Raw genomic sequence first — 24,125 nt, 5'->3', positions numbered from 1 at the left:
AGACATTTGGGCTACATCTTCTCTTACAGATGCCTGAGTTCACAAATTAAAGACATTTTACATCTCAAAAAACAAACAGCACCTAATTCTACATTTACGTCCACCCATCCATGATGATAAACATTATATTCGCTTTACCCACGGTGATTCAACATGTGTCCCACCTACCGCTTTGATACACTATTATTCACCTTACGGTGATTTATGATGCTAACCCAAGGCAGTTCACTCATATGTCTATAACACGTTAATAGTTCAAGTAATTGCATGTCTAACTCGTTAATGACCCACGACAATTTACTCGCATGTCAAACCCGTTAATAACCCAAGACAATTTATCCGCATGTCTAACACGTTAATAATCTAAGGCAGTTTACCCACATGTTAATAACCCAAGATAATTTATCTGCATATCAAACATGTTACCCACATGTCAAATACGTCAATAACCAAAACAATTTGTTTACTTGCTTGTCTAACATGTTATTAACCCAAGACAATTTATTTGCTTGATTATGCTAACACGTCAGCTCTCACACCGGTGTAAGTTCGTTAGACTATATGGAGTGGGATAAAGTCTCTAAGAGCTTTATCACGCTACATCAGCGGCACAATAATAGCACCCCTTTAAGTGATGTGAAATAAACCCTTTTAACTAAAAAAGAAAAAAAAACAATTAAAGAAAAAAAAATGAAATCTGATTGGATAAGATGTCAGTGGCCCCACATGCTCTCACTCCTAAAAAAGTTCAAAACCTTCTTAAATGCGAGAAAAACGATTTGAATTCTGAGTAAATAAGATAAATCTTTAACCAAGTATCATACACATTGATATGTAATTAACTAATCGGTTCCAAGGAATCTTCTAAGACTCAATGTATTTTGCTATATAGATAATGAAAACGCGGTGCACAAGGCTCCTACATGCGAGGGGTCTAAGGGTGTCGAGTCAACTTAAGGTTGATATGCACATGCCTAGCCTGCATTTCTGCAATAGATTGTATCCACGACTTCTTGCATCGACAACTATAAGTTCAAGCACTTTAATAAAGATCGAAATTGAAGAATAAAATCTAGTCATCTACACTGTGTTAGGTCGGTGTGAATATTAAAGGTCAGTGCAAAGTCTTTAACAGTCCATCATAATACATAGTTTTTAAAAGGTCAATGGAACACAATTCGTCCAAGTGTTTGTTCATGCGAACATTTAGGGTTAGTGGTGGTTATATGTCGACCAGCCTATTGCGTAAGTATCATATATACACATTGATCACTTATTATCGATCAGTGTGTAATCATGTGATTAACTAATCGGTTTCAACAAATCTTCTAAGACTCAATGTATTTGTGCTTAGACCATAGAGAATGCAAACCCGGTGCAAGACGTTCCTGCATGCGTGGGTCCAGGGGTGTCGAATCAACTTGGGCCTAATACACACTTGCTTAACCTGCATTTCTCAAGTTTCCACGACTTATTGCAACGATAGTTCAAGCACTTTAACAGAGATCAAACATAACATTGAAGGATAGAATCTACACGTGTTAGGTCAATGTGAATACCTAAAATTGTGCAAAGGGTTTAACAATCCAAATAAGATTTGACAAATTACTCATAAGTTGTTCAATACAACAATACTTTCAACAAATCATAAACTCTGAGGATTTCGTTCACCAATGGGGTTGGAGTCCCATTGGCTAAGTCCCACAAACAATAAGATTAAAGAAATTTGTCTTAAAAAAAACTATCATCATTATCTATTTGCTCATCATTAGAGCTTGAGAGCGATCAGCTCAAATCAAGCCAAGCTTATGCAAGCCAGGCCTAAGATATTGGCATATTATAAATAAACCCGTATTAAACTTGTATAAAAATTTGGAAATCATATTTGTGATGAAACTTCTTCACCAGGTCTCAGTTTTCACAAAAAAGAACCAAAAACAAAAGCAAAACGATCAAAAACTCAATCCGTAAAAAGCAACTAAATTCCTGTTCTCGATGTATACCGTAACCGTCTCTTTATTTGGCCCTTTATCTTCAAAAGTGAATTCAGCGGAACTCTCTCTAGACATTTTGATTCTTGAATGCAGGGAATACTAGCAATGCTATAAATGCTAAGAAGGAACCTAAAAGCATCTTGATAGCAAACCCAGCTGGATTTTGTTTAAAACTACTGGCCTCGCTAACGGTTGTGTCCGTTGTCATAGCTGCAGCAGAAGGCAAGGCTTCAATAACCGCATCAGCCAAATCGGTTATGAACGTAGAGGTGCAACCAAGAGCCGGGACCCGACCCCAGTTTTCAACGCCAGATTCAAGGGCCAGCTCTTTATATTCCATATCTATTTCTTCAAGTGTTTCTATATGCTCGCTCACAAAGCTGCACATTCACAAAACCAAAATGAGCGGGTTGAGTGAAGTGTAACGGGTCTAAAGGGTAATTTTCTGATACGGGTTGGGTCAGGTTAACTGGAACACGTTTTTTTTCAAAAATTTGAATTTGTTACAAAAATTTAGAATATTTAAATAATATTAGAATGAGTTTTTTTTTATATTTTTTAGAGTTAATTACACAGATAGTACTTGTGGTTTATTGTAAGTAACACCTTTGAGTACTAACAGAAAATTATACAAGGGTGTATTCGTCATTTTACACTGATTTAATAGAAAATTAACAGCAGTTAGCCTTAATACTCAAAAGGTGTTACAAAATCGAAACCATAGAACCTGAACCGATTACAAAATTAGTACCCAAAGGTGTTACTTTCAATAAACCACAAGGACTATATGTGTAATTTAACTCTAAAATGATTAAGAAATTAAAGGTTTGTGTTTAAGATGTTACCTAACAGGAACCGCAAGGAGACTCTTAACACCATTTTTGCCAAGCTCAACAAGTACTTCATCCGTGTAAGGTTTCAACCACTGAACGGGCCCCACTCGACTCTGATATAAAAAGAGAAAGAATCCAGAAATTCAGAACCACCATAAATAACTAACAATCATACAAGTGCCTTATAAACAGGGGCGGACCTATTAAGAAAGTACGGGTTCCCAGGAACCCATTCGGTTTTTAATTTTTAGTGTAAATATATATAACAAACTGAAAAGGAACCCATAAGTAAAATATAAAGGGAACCCATAAACAAAAAGGCATTGGTTCTCCACTGGTTAAGTTTGCGTTATTCTCCCTGAAATACCCGGGTTCGAATCCCGTATAAAGCACAATTAATACTTTTTTGAGGCTCAAACCATGGCAAAACCCCAAAATCCCATGTGGTTGTAGTAGTTACTATTAGTTTTAAGTTTATCAAACAACATTTCTAAGATGGGCCATTAAGGAAGTACAGGCACGTAAGATGGAGGTAGCAGAGATGAGAATGCTAAGATGGATGTGTGGGCACACAAGGTTAGACCGGATAAGAAATAATGTTTTTAGGGAGCGATTAGAAGTAGCTAGTATATCAGATAAGATAAAGGAGGGAAGATTGAGATGGTTTGGGCATGTGAAGAGGAGGCAGACGATAGAACCAGTTAGAGTAATTGAAACCCTCGAGGTGGAGGGGAGGAGTAGAGGTAGACCCAAAATTACTTGGGATGAGCGGATTAAGCAGGATTTGCAAAGATTGCACCTCTCTGAGAACATGGTCCATGATAGGAACTCGTGGAGACGTAGGATTAAGGTTAAGGATTACTAGGAGAGGTACAATTGTGTCTCTAGGTGTAGTGTATGGTCGTACATATGTAACTATGTGTATAGGATGTTTTGTACAATTGTGTTTTTAGGTGTAGTGTATGGTCGTAGATATGTAACTATGTGTATAGGCTGTTTTGTGTTGTCACACTTGTTCTGTTTTACCATGCACTCTTTCACAACTCATGCTACATTGGTAACTTCACACACACACACACACACACACCTCATGTTCTATTTATTTCTTTCTTGGGTGTTTTGGAGCCGAGGGTCTCTCTGGAAGCAGCCTCTCTATCCCTAGGGGTAGAGGTAAGGTGTGCCTACATCCCACCCTCCCCAGACCCTACAAATAGCTTTGCTATTTGTGGGATTTTACTGAGTATGATTGATTGATTGATTGAAACAACATTTCTAAATCATTTTCATGTATAAATTCCAACTTCACACCCTCCATTTATGCATGAGAATAAGATCAAGACCGTAGCAATTTGTTGGTTAATGTTTTGCGGTTTTAAAGCGTTGGTATAGTATGCTTGACTAGTTATGCAACTCTATTTATAAGGAAACTCACCAAAATAAACAAGTTCATGGAAGATATTAAATAATCGACATTAATTTTTAATATTTTAAAATTAGACATATCCAACACCAACCGGAGACTATAACAAATAAGCAAAGTCGGCTAAGGAGTAAGAAGACCGAAATTTAGCTGACACAAAAATCAGTCGGTCCATAAACGATTCTTGCATTTGTTAGGATGGGTGATGAACCTTACCCGATCCGAACTGTCGAACCGACCAGAAATTTTTTATGTTCAGTCATATGAAATTGGAGTATCTAAAAAAGTGAACCCAGTGAAAAAAATTCCTGGATCCGCCACTGCTTATAAATAGGCACAGAAACAAATAAACAACTACAAGAAAAATAAGAAGTTAAATAGATTACCTGATAAGCGAGTTTGTGGTCATTATTGATTCCTCTAGCTTTAAGTTCTTGCATGATTAAGTAAATACAGTCCTCCATCTGATCTTTATATGGATCCCCAGCATCTCTAACATAACTAACTGGTACCCCATGAGCACTGAAGAATATCATTACCTACAAAATTTAATTAAAAACGACAGTTATTAAACTATATTCACATTTCGTGCTTCAGATCCGTAGCATAAGTAATCTGAAATGAACTAACCTCGTCAGGTGAACCAAAACTTTGCAATTCTTTCTCGATTAAATCAGCCATAGAATTGACATAACCTCCACGTTGATACCATGACTGTATAATAGCAACAGGGAGTCTTGACAAAACCTTATCCTCTCTGCATGCATCAACTCAGATTAATTTTTGATAATATAAAACAACTACAAGAACCTGACCACTTTTAGATTCGCATAACCGCCCTGAGGTTTGGCCAAGGTTTGTTTTTCCGCATCTGGATCTAAAAGATTTAAAATATTGCCATTTTCATCTGGCTCGTTAACTCCATCCAGGGGTATTTTCGTCTTTTTTGTTAACTTAATGGACCATTCGGTGTTTTTCACTTTATGTTCAAGCATTTAGCATAATGTACAAATATTCAAAAAGACAAAAATACCCTTAAGTTAACACAAAAGATGAAAATACCCCTTCCTTAATGAAGAAAAATGAATGGAGTTAACGAGATGGATGAAAATGGCAAGATTTCAATACTTTTGGACCCAGATGCGGAAAAACAAGCCGTTGGATGAAAGTCGCAAAACTGGCCAAACCTCAAGGACGAAAATGGAATTTTACTCTATGCAAAATGAAATGCTATATTTAGTTTACCTAAATAGGTCTTGGAGAACACGAACACTTGAACCAGTTGTAGAAATAGAATACTGAGGATAAAGAGGAAGCACGACGAGCTTCTTAATCCTGTCCCTCTTAATCTGCCATAATTAAGAAATCATCATTACCGTTAGTAGCTTAAACAAAGAAATTCATATGGGAATGATCTTAATTGCCACCTTGGTTTTAAAATGCGCGATGCGCTCCAATGCGTTTTGATCCCAAAAGTTGTTGTGCAATGCATGATGTGTGTGCATCACGTATGCCATGCGTTTGTTATTTAAAAAAATATTCATACATAGTTTTTTTAACTTGTTAACTTTGAACACTAAAAATTTAGAGATTATAATAAATAAATACAAAAAAAAAAAAAAAAAAAAAACAGCTCTAGTACCATCAAAGAAGTTCAATAACCAAAATAAGCCTTGAACTCTTATGTGTACAAGTAGTCTATGCAAAAGGTACAAGTAATCTAGGTAGGAACTCACTTAACAACTTTATCAGCTCATTGTACAGGCTTATTAAGCACATGGTACAAGCTCTTCGTCCAGTTTAATGATATAGTGGTCGATTTCAGAAAAATGCGCGCATGAGGGCACATCATGCGAGCGCATTATGCAATTTAGAGCGCATCATCCTCGCATGCATGATGCGAGTCACATCATGTAATCACAGTGCATTGCATCACCTGATGCGATCTCATTAGCGCATCGTGTGCTCCTGATGCGCGCATTTTAAACCAAGATTGCCACGTTGGGCTCGTCTCATATAGATTAAAGTTACGGAGAGTTTAAAGATTTCAAAAATATTGAAATGATTGTTCATTAAACACTTGATACTTGCCTGCTGAACAGCTTCCTCAGTGAAAGGGTGCCAGTAACGCATTGCAACATAGACATTAGCAGCCACTTTCTTTGCTTCAAGTGCCATTTTAAGAGCATCAGCCTACAACAAACAACAATGTTAAGGTAATGAATATTAATATCACAAATTTTCCGATAAACAAATAGCAATAACTAAGATTTCCAACAGGCCACATAAAATATGATCTTACTTGTTCATCTGTTATCTTTCTTAAAGGTGAACCACCTCCAATTGAAGCATACCCTTCTTTACTTTTGGGTGCCCTAAGTGTGGAAATGAGTCGCGCCAATGGTTGTTGTAGGAACCTAAACAACCTTGGGAGACGAATGATGTCCTGTATCAATATACCGACATTATTAGTAAAACAGAAATATTGAGACTAAGTTAGCACCAGACTGATATTGAAATGGAACTGTTTAACATACGGGGTCTGCGAATAGGTTATAGAGAAAGGGCTGAACATCATTTAGTGTATCTGGGCCTCCAAGATTCAAAAGAAGTACTCCAACTTTATCCTCTTCGACGTGTGAAGGAGATTCAATAGCACTTAAAGGATGAATGCATGCCTCTGCAGAGCAAAAGGTTTTTGCAGCTAGATTTCTATTATGAGCAGATGTATCCAGTTTCAAGTTCTGGAAGGTTCTTCCAGTTGTACCGGATCTCCAAGACGATTGACGTGGGAGTTCACATGCATGGCTACAAGTAGGAATTTGAAGTTTAATTTTAAGAAATTAACTGTGATAAAAAAAAAAAAAAAAATTAAGTAGTTGACTTCACTTCACGGTGTCTTAAACTCTTAAAAATGCTTATTTGGAAGAACTAAAGAAAGGACGGTTACAGAGAAAGTCAAACAAGGCATCAGAATACTACAACTAAATCGAGTATTTGAACAGCAGTACTGTATAAACCTAGATTTCATATCAGCAGTTCGGCATACCATTTGATCAACTCGTATGAACTTTCTAGCATATACAACTAGATCAAGAAAAGAAACAGTTTGCTATCTATACAATTATAACTAGCAGTTTCCAATCTTCAAGAGCCTTAATAAAACAACAGTATAAAAAAACTTCTCCGTATGGAAAACAGACGGAACATGAATATATTCAGCTAGTCACAATTGATAAAACTAGACTGTTTTCTGCTATAGCATGGAACACTCGCAACAAATAACAAACAAGCATACACCGTATAATCCGACTCATAGCAGTACATCCATTGCTACTCGCAGCAAACGAGATCATATACTAAATCAACAAAGCTTAGAAACTGAAGCCTTGTAAATGTAACAAACCAGTTCCACATGATGAGAACACTCTCTTCAACAAATCTTTTACATCCATTAGTAAACATTCTCAACAAAACCTAATTCGGCATCTACTTGTTTCCGATCCATCACATCTGGTTTCAATTTGCCAACATTCACAACAAAATCTAACTCACAAATCCGTTCGATGTCAGAACACATGACACATTTGATTGATCCCTGAATATCAATACAATAAACTGCATACGATCCTCGCGTTTCCTGTTAACTTATTCATTAAAATACAAAATTTCGAAACCGAAGCCTTGTTAACCTAACAAACCACTTCCACATGATAGAAAAAGAAACCTCTCTCTTCAATAAATCTCTCACATCCATTAGTAAACATTCTCAACAAAACCTAATTCAGTTGTTTCAATTTGTAAACATTCACAACAAAACCTAATTCAGGCCTCATGCATCACCTAAAACGTTAACAAACCCTAAACAAACTCAACAATCAACCAATTCATTTCTTCAAACGCATAGAATCAAATGATCTCTGAACATCAATAAAAAAACACATATAAACACAAATCAACGATCAACAACAAACTTACAGAGAGCGATCGCGTGTGACGTCAGCAGTGTTCGATTTTGAGAAATTGAGACCAGAGAGAGCATGAGAGCTCATTGATGCATCCATAGAGCGTTGAGATAACGAATCTGTGTTGAAATTGAACGTGTTAATGTTAAAAGAAAGGGAGAAATTGGTGGAATTAGGGTCCGTATAGGGTTTTCAGAGGGTTGGTAAACTTTGTATGTTGTTAAGTATAGAATGAAGAAGAGGAAGAAAGAGTCATGAAGTTATTATAGGAGTGGTTTAGGAATCCATTAATGGCGGTTGGCTTCGTGGCTGAATACTAATCGCGAGATCAAGTGGTATTTGGTTTTGACTTTTGGAGGTCAAAGTTGGCAGGTGTAGGTGTGAAATGCGTCGAATCTTAGGCCCCATGTTGCTGCTTCGTTTTGGTTTCTTTTTTCTAGAACAGTAGTATGTTAGGCCTGTGTTTACCTCATTTTCCCAGTTTAGTCGAAATGTTTCATTTTTCTCTTGTGTATCCAAAAAGATTTCACTGTTGTCATTTTAGTCTACTGGGTTAACTTCATCCATTTTTTCTGTTAACCAGAAGGACGATTCGGTCATTTAATATGTAATTCTGTTAACTAGAAAGGCAATTCAGCCATGTGACCGAATCGCCCTTCTCGTTAACAGAATAATGGAAGAAGTTAACCCAGTGGACTAAAATGGCAACAGTGAAATCTTTTTGGACCCACAGGCGAAAAATGAAATTTTTGGACTAAACTTGTAAAATGGTCCAAACTACAGAGACTAAAATGGCATTTAACTCTTTTTAGAATTGTGTATTTGTTTATTTTCAACCAAACGCAACCGACTCTGCTAAAGGGGAATTGACAACTTTCTTCTTGTGATATTTAGCAAGCCATGTGTTGTGAGGAGTGCTGTAGGGGTGTAAACGAGATGGAACAGTTACTCGAGATCAGATCGGCAAAATGATTTAACGTGAGTCAAGCTCGAGCTCAAGCCTAAGTAAACTTTTTAGATATGATATACCTACTATATAACACTGGCGAGCTTAGCCTTGGCTCGTTTAAGCTACGAAGCAAGCTCGAGCGGAGCTTTTAACTCATTTAAAATTATTCTAAAATTACTTCAAAAATTACTTCAAGCCAAGTCGATCCTAACTCGAGCTCTTGGGTTTTACTTTTGAGCCGAGCTCAATCTCAAAATAGTAGCTCAAACCGAGTCAAGCTCGAGCTTTATAAAAGTATGACGAGCTAGGTCGAGCCTAGTCGGGCTCGAGTTCGGCTCGACTTGTTTACACCCATAGGCGTGGAGAAGCCACGTCGACCTACGGGCGTGATACAACCACACATCAGGAAAGGGGGCGTAACGGGACTAGCTAGATGGTGTTGGGTGGTGATGGTTTATTTTTAAATAATATTTTACCTAATCATATATAGTCAACTCAACTAACTATCACATTTCATATTTCTGATTTCAACAATCTTTAGTGTGAAATGTGAAACTCTACACTCCTTATATGCACGTTTTTGTTTGGTCTCATTTCACATTTACCACAACACTTAGTGTAAGCTATGAAATGTGAAACTCTACACTGCTTATGTGCATGTTTTTTGTTTTTGTTTTTTTTTTTTTTTTTTTTTCATATTTCACATTTACCCCAACACATAATGCAAGGCCTAAACGCTTTAATGTGTATTTACTTTATTAAATTGAAGTTTTTAATTTCAATAGGGGTTGGGTGAATCTACTACATTCTTTACTTTTCAATTGCATCCTTCTTTAAAAAAAATTAAATTAACGGGACCTTTTTTAATCTTGTAGTGTGAAAATGGGGTATATAAATGATTTGACAACTTTAAATAAGTTAGAACTAGTAAAATAAAAGAATAATGGTATGTTTAGATGAATTTTTTTATAATAACTAAAAGACTAGTAGGATTTCATCACGGCGATCATTCAGTTGGTATGGATTCAGTTTATTACGAGGTCGATGCTCGGTATAGCAATTAAAAAAAAAAAACCCAAGAAAGGGTTAAATTGTAACTTACAAAAACCATGCATTACAAACTTGTACCATTTACTTGAATAGTTACACTTGTAACCAACATTAAAAGCTACAAACTTTAATGTAGCACATAACTTGTGTTTTAATGTATCATATCATATCATATCATATCATATCATATCATATCATATCATATCATATCATATCATATCATATCATATCATATCATATAACATAACATAACATAACATAACATAACATAACATAACATAAGATAACATAACATAATATAATAATAGGGATCCTGCGGAAAGTGTGTTTTTCCTAGAAAGTGTAGGAAGCGATCTGGGCCATTAGATGAGTGTGTTTAATGGCTTAGATCAAATGGATGGCATTTTCGTAATATCTGAGTTATATAATTAGAGACTTTTAATATAGTGAGGGTATTTTGGTAATTGAAAGTGTTTTAAATCAGTTAAGAAACTGCCATATCAATAACCAATCCCTAAATTCATGCGATTTCCCCTCTTTCTTTCTCTCTCTCTCTCTCTCCCTCTCTAAACCCACCTCCAAAAACCTCAAAACGGTGATGGCCGCAACACACAGTGGAGGAGGGATTTTGTGGGGTTAGGTGGCGGAGCAGGATGGCGCTGTGGTGGTGGTGCTCAGCGACCAGAAGGGGGTAGGCAGAGAGGAGCAGCTGGGGTGACGCCGCCGCCGACGATCAGTCAAGGTTTCTGGCGAGCCCTTTTCGAATCCAGGTCAGTCTCATTTAACTCTAGGTTACCCGATTCACTTTCGTATCTTCGTTGTATGATTTAAGGTTGATGTGTTTTACCACTTTAAGGTTGATGTGTTTTACCATTTTAATGTTGATGATGACAGTGTGTTGAAGACGAAGACACTGGGTTGTGTTGAAGACGAAGACACTGACAGTGTGTCCAGCAATCTGCTTGCTGTTAAAACACAATGTCAAGAAATCTGCTTGCTGTTAAAACACAATGTCCACCAATCTGCTTGTTTTTAAAACACAGCGTCAAGGAAATCTGCTTGCTGTTAAAACACAATGTCAAGAAATCTGCTTGCTGTTAAAACACAATGTCAAGAAATCTGCTTGCTGTTAAAACACAATATCAAGAATTCTCCAGCAAATCTGCTTGCTGTTAAAACACAGCGTCAAGAAATCTGCTTGCTGTTAAAACACAATGTCAAGAATCCTCCAGCAATGTTGTAAAATCCTTTTTTACGAATTCCTGTGAATATGTTGTATGGATTGTATGATTTAAATTGAAACTGTCAATTTGAATTAAATGGGATATTTAGTTTCCATAATTTTCTGGTTAGTTAGTTATCCTAATAAAATAATCCATAATCAAAATAATATTCAACTTACACAATTGCCCTTTTAGTTAAAATCCTTCAATGCCACATGTCGCGTTCTTATTGCTTCCTAGATTTTCTAGGAAAAACACATTTTCTACCCAACTCCTACTAATATAATATAATATAATTTGTCATTCTTATAATTATGTTTTTAGTTACTTTATAAATTAGTTTTGGCATTACTATATATATCAAATGATATCAATGGTTTGCTACAGTAGTTTTAGTCTTTTTTTTTTTTTTTGAAAGGTTAACTTCATTCAAAAACGGCCATGAACGGTCCTCAAAAAAAGGACCTCCGGGCAAACAAACGTTACATCACCACAAACGGGTATTTACACCAATCATTCCAGTCTAAAACATTCAATCTAGATCTATTTTTAAACCAAAAATAAGACGTTATTTTTATGCTCTCAAAAACTTCCGGGCCACGACGCCGTTTTCCTTGAAAGATCCGGTCGTTGCGTTCCATCCAAATAGTCCACATAGTGGTGAAGATTATACCTCTCAAAATATACTTCGCTTTTTTAGAAATCGGCTGCAAATTAGGAATTAACAATAAATCGGAAACATCAAAGATAAGTGACGGGCTTAATCTGCACCAAGCATCCACTCGACTCCAAACCTCCATGGTAAACCAACAACCCGTAAACAAATGCAAGACCGACTCGGAATCCACCTCGCATAGGTCACATAGTTGACTAGGGATATTAACACCTCGATTAACCAGATTAACTTTAGACGGCAGACGATTTAACGCGGCTCTCCAGACAAGGATCTTACATTTCAGAGGAGCCCAACCTTTCCATTTCATGTTAACACCAATAGTATTATGCGGATCAGCAGCTAACAAATATCGAACCTTTTTCACTGAGAAATCTTTTGAGGGGTCGGCATTCCATGTCCAAGTATCGTTCCCACCCTTCCACCCTTCCATGTCCAAGTAGTTTTAGTCTTTTATCTATTTATTTTTCTTTTAGGTTTTGTTTGTTTTTCCTTTTATTCTTTTTCTTTTAATTCGTTTACTTTTTTTCAACTTCCTTTTCAATTATTTTCTTTTAGTTTTTGTCTTTTCTTTTTTTTTTTCTACCTAAGTTTTAACTATTATACAGGTAATGAAGCGAACATCATCGATACTAATCGATCATTTTTTATATATACGTTTTTGACCCCCTGGTTATATAGAAATTTTTAGGTACGATAACTTCCGCCCCCTCGGTCGGAAAGCTCAAGCTTCATCACTGTCGATATCCTTTTGGTCATATAATGACTTTATTTTTTATCTCTCTTTTGGTTGTTATAACGAGTGCTGTTACCGTAACAAGCCGAACAAATACCGATCGGATTCACACAGGGCCGGCCCAAGGGTAAGCCAAATGAGGCTTGGGCCTTAGGCCACCAAAACTATAGAGCCTTCACAATTTGATGAAAACACAGTCTATTTATAAAAGATTTAGGGGGTGGGTTATCAACAGATTGATGATTGATAGTGTAGTTGTTTTGTGTATGTATGGTAGAGATGGGCATTTTCGGGTATTTTTAAAACCCGGAACCGGTTCCAACCCGGAACCGGGTATGGGTACAAGTGAATGGAACCGGGTTGTAAGTGGAACCGGGTCCGGGTATAACCCGGGTACACGTCATTTTTTTTAGAACCGGTGGAACCAGTTTCGGGTACTATAGAACCGGGTCCGGGTACTGTGCAGAACCGGTTCCACTGCGTATTTCAGAAAAAGCGACTGACGGCTACTGTTAGTAACCGGTTCCGGCAGAAAAAGCTATTTTTTTTTAAATTTGTACCGTTAGAACCGGTTTTCAAATATAAAAATCGATTTTTTCATCAAACTCTCAAACATTTCCAATTTACATCATCCATCACTCTTCTTTCTCAAACATTTCCAATTTACATTCAAACAATCAAACCCGGACGAACACTATGGCATCGGAAGAAGGAGTTGTTTTGATAAAGGAACCGGTTCCAACGGTCAGATTTGCATTTAATGAGTTACCATATATCAAGGAACCGGGTACAACGGTCAGATCCATATAAGAATCGGTTCCAACGGTAACATACCGGGTACAGATAGGAACCGGGTACGGGTAGGAACCGGGTACGGGTAGAAACCGGGTACGGATAGGAACCGGGTACGGTTGACGTTTTTTAGAAAAAATGGGAACCGGGTAATACCCTTCGGGTTTTTTAAACCTGGGACCGGTTCCTCTGAGCATCGGGTAGGAACCGGAACCGGGTCCGGGTCGGGTCCACTGGAATCGGGTAGGAACCGGTTTTTATGCCCATCTCTAATGTATGGTTGTTGGGAAGACCAGGGTTCAAATCCCTGGTTCACCATTTTTTCTTATTTTTAAATTTTAACACAATCTTTCAAATAATTACACTTGGGCCCTTCAAGTTTAACTTTCAATCACATACATTTTTTTTGGGAAAAAGGCCACAAGATTTTACTTCGCCTTAGGCCACCAAAGTGGTTGAGCCGGCCCTGGATTCACACCATTCACGATATCATTGCGTCTACGTTTCCAATTAAATTTTGTTAAAAGCCGGGTCGCCCCCGCCGCGGAGCGCGGGTGCAACCAACTAGTTCTTATTATTTATGCTTTTAGATACACAAAATAGTATCTATAGTTTAAAAAAATTGTATGTTTTTGTGTTGTTTCAATTTGTACAAGTTTTGAATCTGATACTAACTTCTACCAAAGTTTATTTTAAGTTTTTTTGTAAAATTATAAAAGGAAGAAGAAAGGGTCATGACATTGTAGTGTACCGGTTTAGGGTAGTCAGATCTTAATGAGAATCAGAAGTGACTGATGGTAATATGATCTGTTTTATGCATAAATCACAATCTGGTAGGAATTGAGTAAGGCGGCTAGGGTTTTGTATTTTAAAAGATTTAAAATTAAAATTGAAGTAACATATTTAATTATTTTAAAAGATTTAAAATTAGATAGTTAAATGGGTTTAATCGGGTCATATATAGTTAGTTTAGGCGGGTTTTATTTTTTTACACATGATTTAATCATGTCATAAACATGTATAGCCCAAGACAAACTCATTCATCTCAATTTCGTGTTCACAAGTCCGTGTTAGAAATCGCCGGCCCTAGTAGGTAACCAGTCATCATCCTAGAATTAGTCACCAAAGCACGCTTAACTGAAAGTTCTCTTCTCATCCACAGTCGATTCATCCAAAAAAATGTTGATGGTATTTGAGACGAGACATTCCTTATCACCCGGTATCTCTCCTATGGACCAGGCGATGTGGATTTGCATAAGGTATCACGGCCTCACAGGCAATGAGTAGGTCAGCCACAAAAAAAGAAAAAAACAACTGAGTGCACAACTGAGTTAACATTAACTTAAACCACTTAAACTTAAAGGTGAAAAACTGGGTTTCTTCAAAACCAGTTCCAAGTTGGAACCAGTTGCGAGAAGCGTCAATAACCAGATATTGATGAAACTGGGTCGGATATCGAACCGGTTTGTTGAGATGTTTGGTTCAATTCGGGCAAAACTGGGTTGGATCCAATTTCGAATCATAGGGTTACAACCGAATATATAACCAGCTGGTAGGATCGGGTTCCTCAATACCCAGTTCCGGGTTTTTTTTTATTTCCAGAACTGTTTTTTTTTCATGTCTACTTAAACTATAGGCACAAAGTCACAAACGCGAACCAAAAACTAACGTTACATGATTGCAGAATCAATTGAAGTATTGAACTAAACAAGTCAAAACTATGTTTAACATAAAACAGTTTATTTTTAATATAACATCAGAAACAACAATCACAATCAAAAGGACATAAACGGGTACCACCGGCATCCGCCTTACCAAACCCCAACTCCTCTTCTCTGTATATCGTTAGCCCGTCTGCAGTTTTCCGCCTCGGTTTAGCCACCGCTTCATTTTCAAACATATCCACATTAGAACCGCCAGATTTACTCTTCTTTTTCTTTCGGGTAACGGATTCATCATCTTTTGAATCTTTACTTGGTTTTTTATTCGCTTTGCTAGTCTTCTGCTCCTCGGGTTTCTTTCTTTTCTTACCGAAGATTTCATCGATTTCTTGCCCGTATCGTTTTGGTGAGGAGGATGGTTTCTCCTTTGCTAAGGTTTGTTTTTTTAACGCAGGTTTGGGTGATTTAGATGTCGTTTTTTTCGACATGTCCCAACTTGCTACCTTAGGGTTCTGCAGCCCTGGTTTGGATTTGGATGAACTCTTTTTGGGCATTTTCTGTATCGTGAATCTGCAAACAGGCGAGAACATGTTTTGAGTTCTGAAGTTCTAACTAAAATCCGTGAAATAAAAAATCCAGATTACTAGTTGTAGCAAATTTGACCTATTTAGTTATGAACGGGTCGATTGAGGTCATGTATTATCTCTAGTGAGTCAAACATGTATACGTGAAAAGTTAGCTAAAGAGAAAACAGGTCAATTGATAGGAAATTCACCCAAAGTATATCTTTAATGCGTAAGAACTAAGAACTATGGAATCATTTATCCAATGATCAGATGGTTTTGAAATGATATAACTTTTGTGATCACATCTGCCGACTATATAATTTTATTTTTTTTTTGGTTTTAAGCCTTTGGCATACAACTTCTGAATTACCCTAAGATAGAGTTACAAAAGCCGCCTCAAAACCATTCCCTCCATCAAGTCCATTGACCGTTTTCTAACACGAGCAGCCATGTGCAAAAATCATCTCCGATATCAGTCATAGGATCATACCATTCTTTTGGCTGGTCAAAGGCCACTAATCACATGCTAAATATGTAAAACATGTGAAAATTAAACCTTTAGCTTAACTTTAAGGAATACCCAACAGTCATGGCCTCATCTATCCCCGGGTCATAAGAATTTTCGACCTCAAATACCACCAACATGTTTCGAGCACATTGGTTGTTGATGAGAAGATTCAACTTTCAACTCGGGTAACCAAAACAATAATCCATAAGCTCCTCGTGGGCAATGCGGACAAATCAGGGCGGGTGTTAAAAGTTTAACTTTTGACCATGAGCATAATAAGGAAGGGATATGATACAAATATCAAATTTTAATCAATAAATCTACAAGTCATTGCACTCTAACCTTCAAACAAAAATCCACACACCAAAAAGTTTGTCGTATGAACAGTTATAAACCAACCCAACTCACAAAATGCCGCCCCAAATTAAAGTTCGATTTCAACACTATATTAAAATCAAACAAGAGAGGAACCCCTATTAATGTGCTAATCAAATAAATTCAACTATAACATCAACAAATTACACATACAAGGAGATGGGGATAACATAAAATATCAAAATGTTACTAATGAGTTGGTGACAGGTCATAACAAAATCAGCTGAAAAGTAATGTTGGAATAGAGAAAACATACAAAACAGGGAAAAAAAGAAGCTGACACCAACAAGGTTTAAAGGTACGGAATCGTGCCTCGAGGTGTTTTCCCCTCGCCTCAGAAGGAGTTTTCCCTTCGGCTTACGAGGCGTACGCCTCGAGGCGGATTAAAAAATAAATATAAAAATTATATATCTTATAAAAAATAAAATACTAACCTTGGTTTAAAAAAGCGGGAAGCGCACAAAAGCGACAAGGTCTAAAACCGAAGCGCAAAGCGCAAAAGCGGTGAGCTTTTCGTACACAAGGCGCAAAGTGATTATAAAATTTATTTTATATATCCCATAAGTGTTTAGCATCCAATACCAATGATTTAGCTATAATAAAGCTTTATATGTGTTTTAAAATGAAAAAAAACATAAACGTACAACATAAAAAGCCTGTTGTACAACACTCAGCTGCACAAAAACAAGCCACGTACAAAAAGCGTGCGCCTCAGTTCCGCTTCTTGTACAGACGTTTAGACCTGCGCCTCAGTGCGCCTTGTGTTACATAAGGCGCAAGGACCTGCGCCTAGATGCGTTTTGCGCTTAAGACGCGCTTTTTTAAACCAAGATACTAACTAATTTCATCATCGGATTCATCAAAGATATAAAAAACCATAGTTGTTAAAAGCCATCGCCTCTTGCACCTAGGCCCAATTTCCTAGCAAGGCGAGGCAATTGCGCCTTAAGTCAAGGCAATTGCGCTTTAATTCTTCAGGTGATGGTTCATGCGCATATTCCAGCGAGATTCCTAGGTTCTGGAGAGTTTCCGGCCAAATTCTTTAAATTCTGGCAAGAATCCAGCTAGATTTCTACTTTTATCTAACGAAAACTATTTTTCTACACTAATAAACTAGCATTTGTAACTTTTGGTACTAAATAGACAATATAAAATGTTATATGATAGCTCTAGTTTTAGTTTATTTGAAGAATCGTATTAATTTTCTATTATATAAAAATATTTTAAGTTTTTTTTGCAGTGCGCTTTTTTTTCTCAGGCCCGCGTTTTTTTTGCGCCTTGCGCCTAGGCCATAGGCGAGACTTATGCACCTTGAGTGCGCCTAACGCCTTTAATAACTATGTAAAAAACACACATAAAAAAGACATAAAATATTTGAAATTGACACAAAAAGTTAAAAGCATAAAAAACAAACATCAAAACTCCTTGAGGCGCAGCTTTTCTTACCGCCTCAGCCCTATGAGGCGCACGTACAAAGAAAACCCCCTAAGTCGCCACCTCAGACTCGTTTTTGGGCGCCGCCCCTCAGCCAATTTTTTTAAACTATGGACACCAAATGCAGACCAAGGAATTCTTTACCGGGTCACAATTTTTTGGCTTTCGTATTTCTATAAAAAGGATGTTTTACTTGGTCGGGTCACCAAATTTCTTTTTGTGGCCGGATTTTTGGTTTAGTGGTGATTTCACCGAAAGATTTGGGATTTTAAAGGTGATTTTACCAGGTCAGCTTCTTGTCCAAATCAATATATCATTTTCCCCTTTCTTAGTCCTAAAAAATCCTAAATAGACATACATGTGAATCCTTATCAATTATTTGATCAAATCAACCAACAATCTAAACATTCAAATCAAGTATTCAAGAATCATGTAATTAAGCAGCATACTACTAGCATATAATTTCAAGTTTCATCTAAACACTCAACAAGTTCACAGTTGTCATCTTCAAGTTAAACGGATTTTCTTGTTCATGTTTATTCTTTAAAAAACATGAATGTTATTGTGTTAGTTTACGTTTATGCTTGTTCGTTAATATTCTGAACAAACGTTTGATTACCCAAGGTTTGGTTCTAATATTAACTTGGGATAATGGGTTGATAAATGATGCAGCAATTAGTATTGCTAATAGCTCATAAGCAAATTTTAATGAAATGAACACAAGTAAACGAACTTAAGTAAATGAGCATATGAACGAACTAACAACACATGTCACCTTGATAAAATGAACAAAATATTTTGTTCATGGTAGCTCGTTCATTAAATAAACTAACAACTTAACAAACGAACTTCAAGGCGAACAGTTGACGAACGGTTCACCTAACACTCAGTTAACTTGACTTATTCACTACAACCAAGAAAAAGGTCTTGCTCTCTAAACTAACCCTAAACTACGCAATTCAATGTCGAATAATCAAAACCAGATTGCAATCAGATGGATCTCTGCACCATAGGAGCAAAGCAAAACCAATTATACATGAAAAAAAATTAATAACCCTTTTCATTTAACTTTAGGACATATGAATGACACGTAAACCGGCAACACGCTGCATCGCAAATAATTGCTAACCTTTATAACGAAGAAGAGGCGGCAACCGAAATTCCAGATCACAACTAAAAGCAATCAGAAAACGGCAGAGTCATGCTGATTCAAGCTATCTTACAATTTAACATCATTATTAACAACATCAAACAAGTAAAAATTAATACTAGAAATAACACTAAAACATCAAAAATACAAAACAAGTTAAATATTAACACACCTGTGAAGAACCACTGCTGAATGAGGACGGTCGGAGGAACGACGGCGCCGGAGAAGAGGAGGTGGTCGCTGGAGAGGGAGGGGGTATCATAAATAACACTAAACTATAAAAAAAAAAATCAAAACAAGTTAAAAAGTAACACACCTGTGACCTGTGAAGAACGACGCCGGAGGAGGACGGCCGGAGGAGGACGGCCGGAGAAAGGACAGCGCCGGAGGAGAGGAGGTGGTCCCGGAGAGGGTGAGGGTGGAGGCGGTGTTTTCTTGTTCGACTGCACTGCGTTTTGTTTTGTTTTAGTGTAAACCTAAATGGGTTTTTTCATTATAAAGGAAAAATTTTTTAAAAAAAAACATACAAAACGTCGAGCACGGGATTCGAATCAGGGTGTCAATGGAACAAGTAGGCGCAATAAGACCAGGGGGTATGACTTAACTCCACCCCGCCACCTCAGTGATTTTAGCACTCTGGGGCGTCATGGACCACACCGCGGTGGTTGGGGGGGGGGGGGGTATACCTCTTCCGTCATCACGCTAACGAGCAAAAAAGGGGTGTGCAGGTGGGGCCCACCTTTTTTCAACCAATAAAATCTTTTTTTTTTAATTTTGTTTAATAGGGGAGGCTTTAAACCATTGCATGCAAGTTAAAGGGATATGCTTTAAAGCCCACCATATGAGGAGGCGCCTATATGGATCTGACGTGGCGTGATAAAGCCTCTAGGGGCTTTATTTCACATCCTCCAGGCTAACTAGTGGACCACCAAATCATGGGTTTCCCTTATATTTTATTTATGGGTTTCTTTTTTTTTAATTTTATTATAATTTGGTAGTTTTAGGGCGTTTTATGGCATGATGGCGTTTCAAAAGCATTTCCCGTTTGGCGTTTTATTATATTTTTTTTCATTACAGAATTAATGTATTGTTGTTCTTAGCTGAAAATTACATAATAAACAACAAAAAAAAAATTAAAAAAAAAACAAATAGAAGCAATTTATGATCTAAATCTTCAGTGTCATCAGTCTCTTTCTTCTTTTGAAACTACAAGAACTGTCACAAGTAAATGGTGTTTTGGGTTTGGCGTGGTTCTTTTTTTTCTTCCTGTGTTGAAGTGGGTTTGTGGATGTTGGAGACATAGATCGACTCTGTGTGGCTGGATGCTATTTGCCCGTCATCTTCATTATCATCATCAAGGCCAAAGTAGCATTTACACTGTGGATGTTGGAGACATAGATCGACTCTTTGTGGATGTTGGAGACATAGATCGACTCTGTGTGGGTTTGTGGATGTTGGAGACATAGAACGGTCTCTTCTCCTCGTCTAAACCTTCTTTAAGAACAAAGAAGATAAAATGACATATGAGTGTCATCAGTCCCTCTTTTGTAAGACCCACATTGGAAATTTACACGATTACAACTTTAAAATACGCATTTTAATACTAAAAATGCGACTGGGGGGGGGGGGGTATACCTCTTCCGTCATCACGCTAACGAGCAAAAAAGGGGTGTGCAGGTGGGGCCCACCTTTTTTCAACCAATAAAATCTTTTTTTTTTAATTTTGTTTAATAGGGGAGACTTTAAACCATTGCATGCAAGTTAAAGGGATATGCTTTAAAGCCCACCATATGAGGAGGCGCCTATATGGATCTGACGTGGCGTGATAAAGCCTCTAGGGGCTTTATTTCACATCCTCCAGGCTAACTAGTGGACCACCAAATCATGGGTTTCCCTTATATTTTATTTATGGGTTTCTTTTTTTTTATTTTATTATAATTTGGTAGTTTTAGGGCGTTTTATGGCATGATGGCGTTTCAAAAGCATTTCCCGTTTGGCGTTTTATTATATTTTTTTTCATTACAGAATTAATGTATTGTTGTTCTTAGCTGAAAATTACATAATAAACAACAAAAAAAAAATAAAAAAAAAACAAATAGAAGCAATTTATGATCTAAATCTTCAGTGTCATCAGTCTCTTTCTTCTTTTGAAACTACAAGAACTGTCACAAGTAAATGGTGTTTTGGGTTTGGCGTGGTTCTTTTTTTTCTTCCTGTGTTGAAGTGGGTTTGTGGATGTTGGAGACATAGATCGACTCTGTGTGGCTGGATGCTATTTGCCCGTCATCTTCATTATCATCATCAAGGCCAAAGTAGCATTTACACTGTGGATGTTGGAGACATAGATCGACTCTTTGTGGATGTTGGAGACATAGATCGACTCTGTGTGGGTTTGTGGATGTTGGAGACATAGAACGGTCTCTTCTCCTCGTCTAAACCTTCTTTAAGAACAAAGAAGATAAAATGACATATGAGTGTCATCAGTCCCTCTTTTGTAAGACCCACATTGGAAATTTACACGATTACAACTTTAAAATACGCATTTTAATACTAAAAATGCGACTGGGGGGGGGGGGGGTATACCTCTTCCGTCATCACGCTAACGAGCAAAAAAGGGGTGTGCAGGTGGGGCCCACCTTTTTTCAACCAATAAAATCTTTTTTTTTTAATTTTGTTTAATAGGGGAGACTTTAAACCATTGCATGCAAGTTAAAGGGATATGCTTTAAAGCCCACCATATGAGGAGGCGCCTATATGGATCTGACGTGGCGTGATAAAGCCTCTAGGGGCTTTATTTCACATCCTCCAGGCTAACTAGTGGACCACCAAATCATGGGTTTCCCTTATATTTTATTTATGGGTTTCTTTTTTTTTTATTTTATTATAATTTGGTAGTTTTAGGGCGTTTTATGGCATGATGGCGTTTCAAAAGCATTTCCCGTTTGGCGTTTTATTATATTTTTTTTCATTACAGAATTAATGTATTGTTGTTCTTAGCTGAAAATTACATAATAAACAACAAAAAAAAAATAAAAAAAAAACAAATAGAAGCAATTTATGATCTAAATCTTCAGTGTCATCAGTCTCTTTCTTCTTTTGAAACTACAAGAACTGTCACAAGTAAATGGTGTTTTGGGTTTGGCGTGGTTCTTTTTTTTCTTCCTGTGTTGAAGTGGGTTTGTGGATGTTGGAGACATAGATCGACTCTGTGTGGCTGGATGCTATTTGCCCGTCATCTTCATTATCATCATCAAGGCCAAAGTAGCATTTACACTGTGGATGTTGGAGACATAGATCGACTCTTTGTGGATGTTGGAGACATAGATCGACTCTGTGTGGGTTTGTGGATGTTGGAGACATAGAACGGTCTCTTCTCCTCGTCTAAACCTTCTTTAAGAACAAAGAAGATAAAATGACATATGAGTGTCATCAGTCCCTCTTTTGTAAGACCCACATTGGAAATTTACACGATTACAACTTTAAAATACGCATTTTAATACTAAAAATGCGACTGGGGGGGGGGTATACCTCTTCCGTCATCACGCTAACGAGCAAAAAAGGGGTGTGCAGGTGGGGCCCACCTTTTTTCAACCAATAAAATCTTTTTTTTTAATTTTGTTTAATAGGAGAGGCTTTAAACCATTGCATGCACGTTAAAGGGATATGCTTTAAAGCCCACCATATGAGGAGGCGCCTATATGGATCTGACGTGGCGTGATAAAGCCTCTAGGGGCTTTATTTCACATCCTCCAGGCTAACTAGTGGACCACCAAATCATGGGTTTCCCTTATATTTTATTTATGGGTTTCTTTTTTTTAATTTTATTATAATTTGGTAGTTTTAGGGCGTTTTATGGCATGATGGCGTTTCAAAAGCATTTCCCGTTTGGCGTTTTATTATAATTTTTTTTCATTACAGAATTAATGTATTGTTGTTCTTAGCTGAAAATTACATAATAAACAACAAAAAAAAATTAAAAAAAAAACAAATAGAAGCAATTTATGATCTAAATCTTCAGTGTCATCAGTCTCTTTCTTCTTTTGAAACTACAAGAACTGTCACAAGTAAATGGTGTTTTGGGTTTGGCGTGGTTCTTTTTTTTCTTCCTGTGTTGAAGTGGGTTTGTGGATGTTGGAGACATAGATCGACTCTGTGTGGCTGGATGCTATTTGCCCGTCATCTTCATTATCATCATCAAGGCCAAAGTAGCATTTACACTGTGGATGTTGGAGACATAGATCGACTCTTTGTGGATGTTGGAGACATAGATCGACTCTGTGTGGGTTTGTGGATGTTGGAGACATAGAACGGTCTCTTCTCCTCGTCTAAACCTTCTTTAAGAACAAAGAAGATAAAATGACATATGAGTGTCATCAGTCCCTCTTTTGTAAGACCCACATTGGAAATTTACACGATTACAACTTTAAAATACGCATTTTAATACTAAAAATGCGACTTTACAAAATCTTGTCATGCCAACATTCCCATATGTTTTAAAAACATTTCAAGACATAGTTGTAAGTGTTTACATAATTCACTTATAACAAAACAAAACAAGGTTTAACGCGGAAGCTTCATTTAACGTGTGTTCGGTTCTTGCTCGTCGCTTGATCTTCATTCGGGACTCTCGACATTCACCTATGATCAAAACCAACTTAAAAGTTAGTTTTGATGGTTAAATAACAAGTACAACAAGGTAAATGGTTCAAATAAACAAAAATTTCAAGTTTTTACCCCGTCGCCGTACGCGACGGTATACCCCTTTGTGCGCCGCGCGACGCCACGCCCCCATTTCG

The 24,125-nt window shown here is 37.2% G+C and overlaps 2 protein-coding genes across 2 annotated transcripts; both read right to left on the bottom strand.

Moving 5' to 3' along the window:
• Positions 1–1,733: 1,733 nt before the first annotated feature.
• On the bottom strand, positions 1,734–8,600 carry LOC110899191 (ferrochelatase-1, chloroplastic/mitochondrial). Its single transcript, XM_022146063.2, has 9 exons — positions 8,226–8,600; positions 6,785–7,055; positions 6,550–6,693; positions 6,339–6,440; positions 5,493–5,596; positions 4,878–5,004; positions 4,634–4,786; positions 2,840–2,940; positions 1,734–2,374 (listed from the first exon to the last, which is right to left on the bottom strand). Exons 1-9 carry the CDS (start codon positions 8,309–8,311, stop codon positions 2,062–2,064), a joined length of 1,401 nt encoding a protein of 466 aa, XP_022001755.1. The 5' UTR covers positions 8,312–8,600; the 3' UTR covers positions 1,734–2,061.
• A 6,688-nt stretch (positions 8,601–15,288) lies between these two features.
• On the bottom strand, positions 15,289–19,810 carry LOC110899190 (uncharacterized protein C6G9.01c). The gene is made up of 3 exons (XM_022146062.2): positions 19,646–19,810; positions 19,502–19,569; positions 15,289–15,866 (listed from the first exon to the last, which is right to left on the bottom strand). Exon 3 carries the CDS (start codon positions 15,848–15,850, stop codon positions 15,392–15,394), a length of 459 nt encoding a protein of 152 aa, XP_022001754.1. The 5' UTR covers positions 15,851–15,866; positions 19,502–19,569; positions 19,646–19,810; the 3' UTR covers positions 15,289–15,391.
• Positions 19,811–24,125: the final 4,315 nt, after the last annotated feature.

This window comes from Helianthus annuus, chromosome 13, assembly GCF_002127325.2.
Source record: "Helianthus annuus cultivar XRQ/B chromosome 13, HanXRQr2.0-SUNRISE, whole genome shotgun sequence".
NCBI lineage: Eukaryota > Viridiplantae > Streptophyta > Magnoliopsida > Asterales > Asteraceae > Helianthus > Helianthus annuus.
This window is presented reverse-complemented; position numbering and strand designations above follow the sequence as displayed.

Bases quoted from the DNA above. Each gene is read 5' to 3' on its own strand.
- LOC110899190 (XM_022146062.2), bottom strand. From the start codon at position 15,850: ATGCCCAAAAAGAGTTCATCCAAATCCAAACCAGGGCTGCAGAACCCT.
- LOC110899191 (XM_022146063.2), bottom strand. From the start codon at position 8,311: ATGGATGCATCAATGAGCTCTCATGCTCTCTCTGGTCTCAATTTCTCA. The intron at 5,005-5,492 runs GTAAACTAAATA...TGATGCATGCAG, and splicing joins GTTCTCCAAGACCTATTTAG to AGAGGATAAGGTTTTGTCAA. The intron at 2,941-4,633 runs GTAATCTATTTA...TTTTTATATCAG, and splicing joins ACCACAAACTCGCTTATCAG to AGTCGAGTGGGGCCCGTTCA.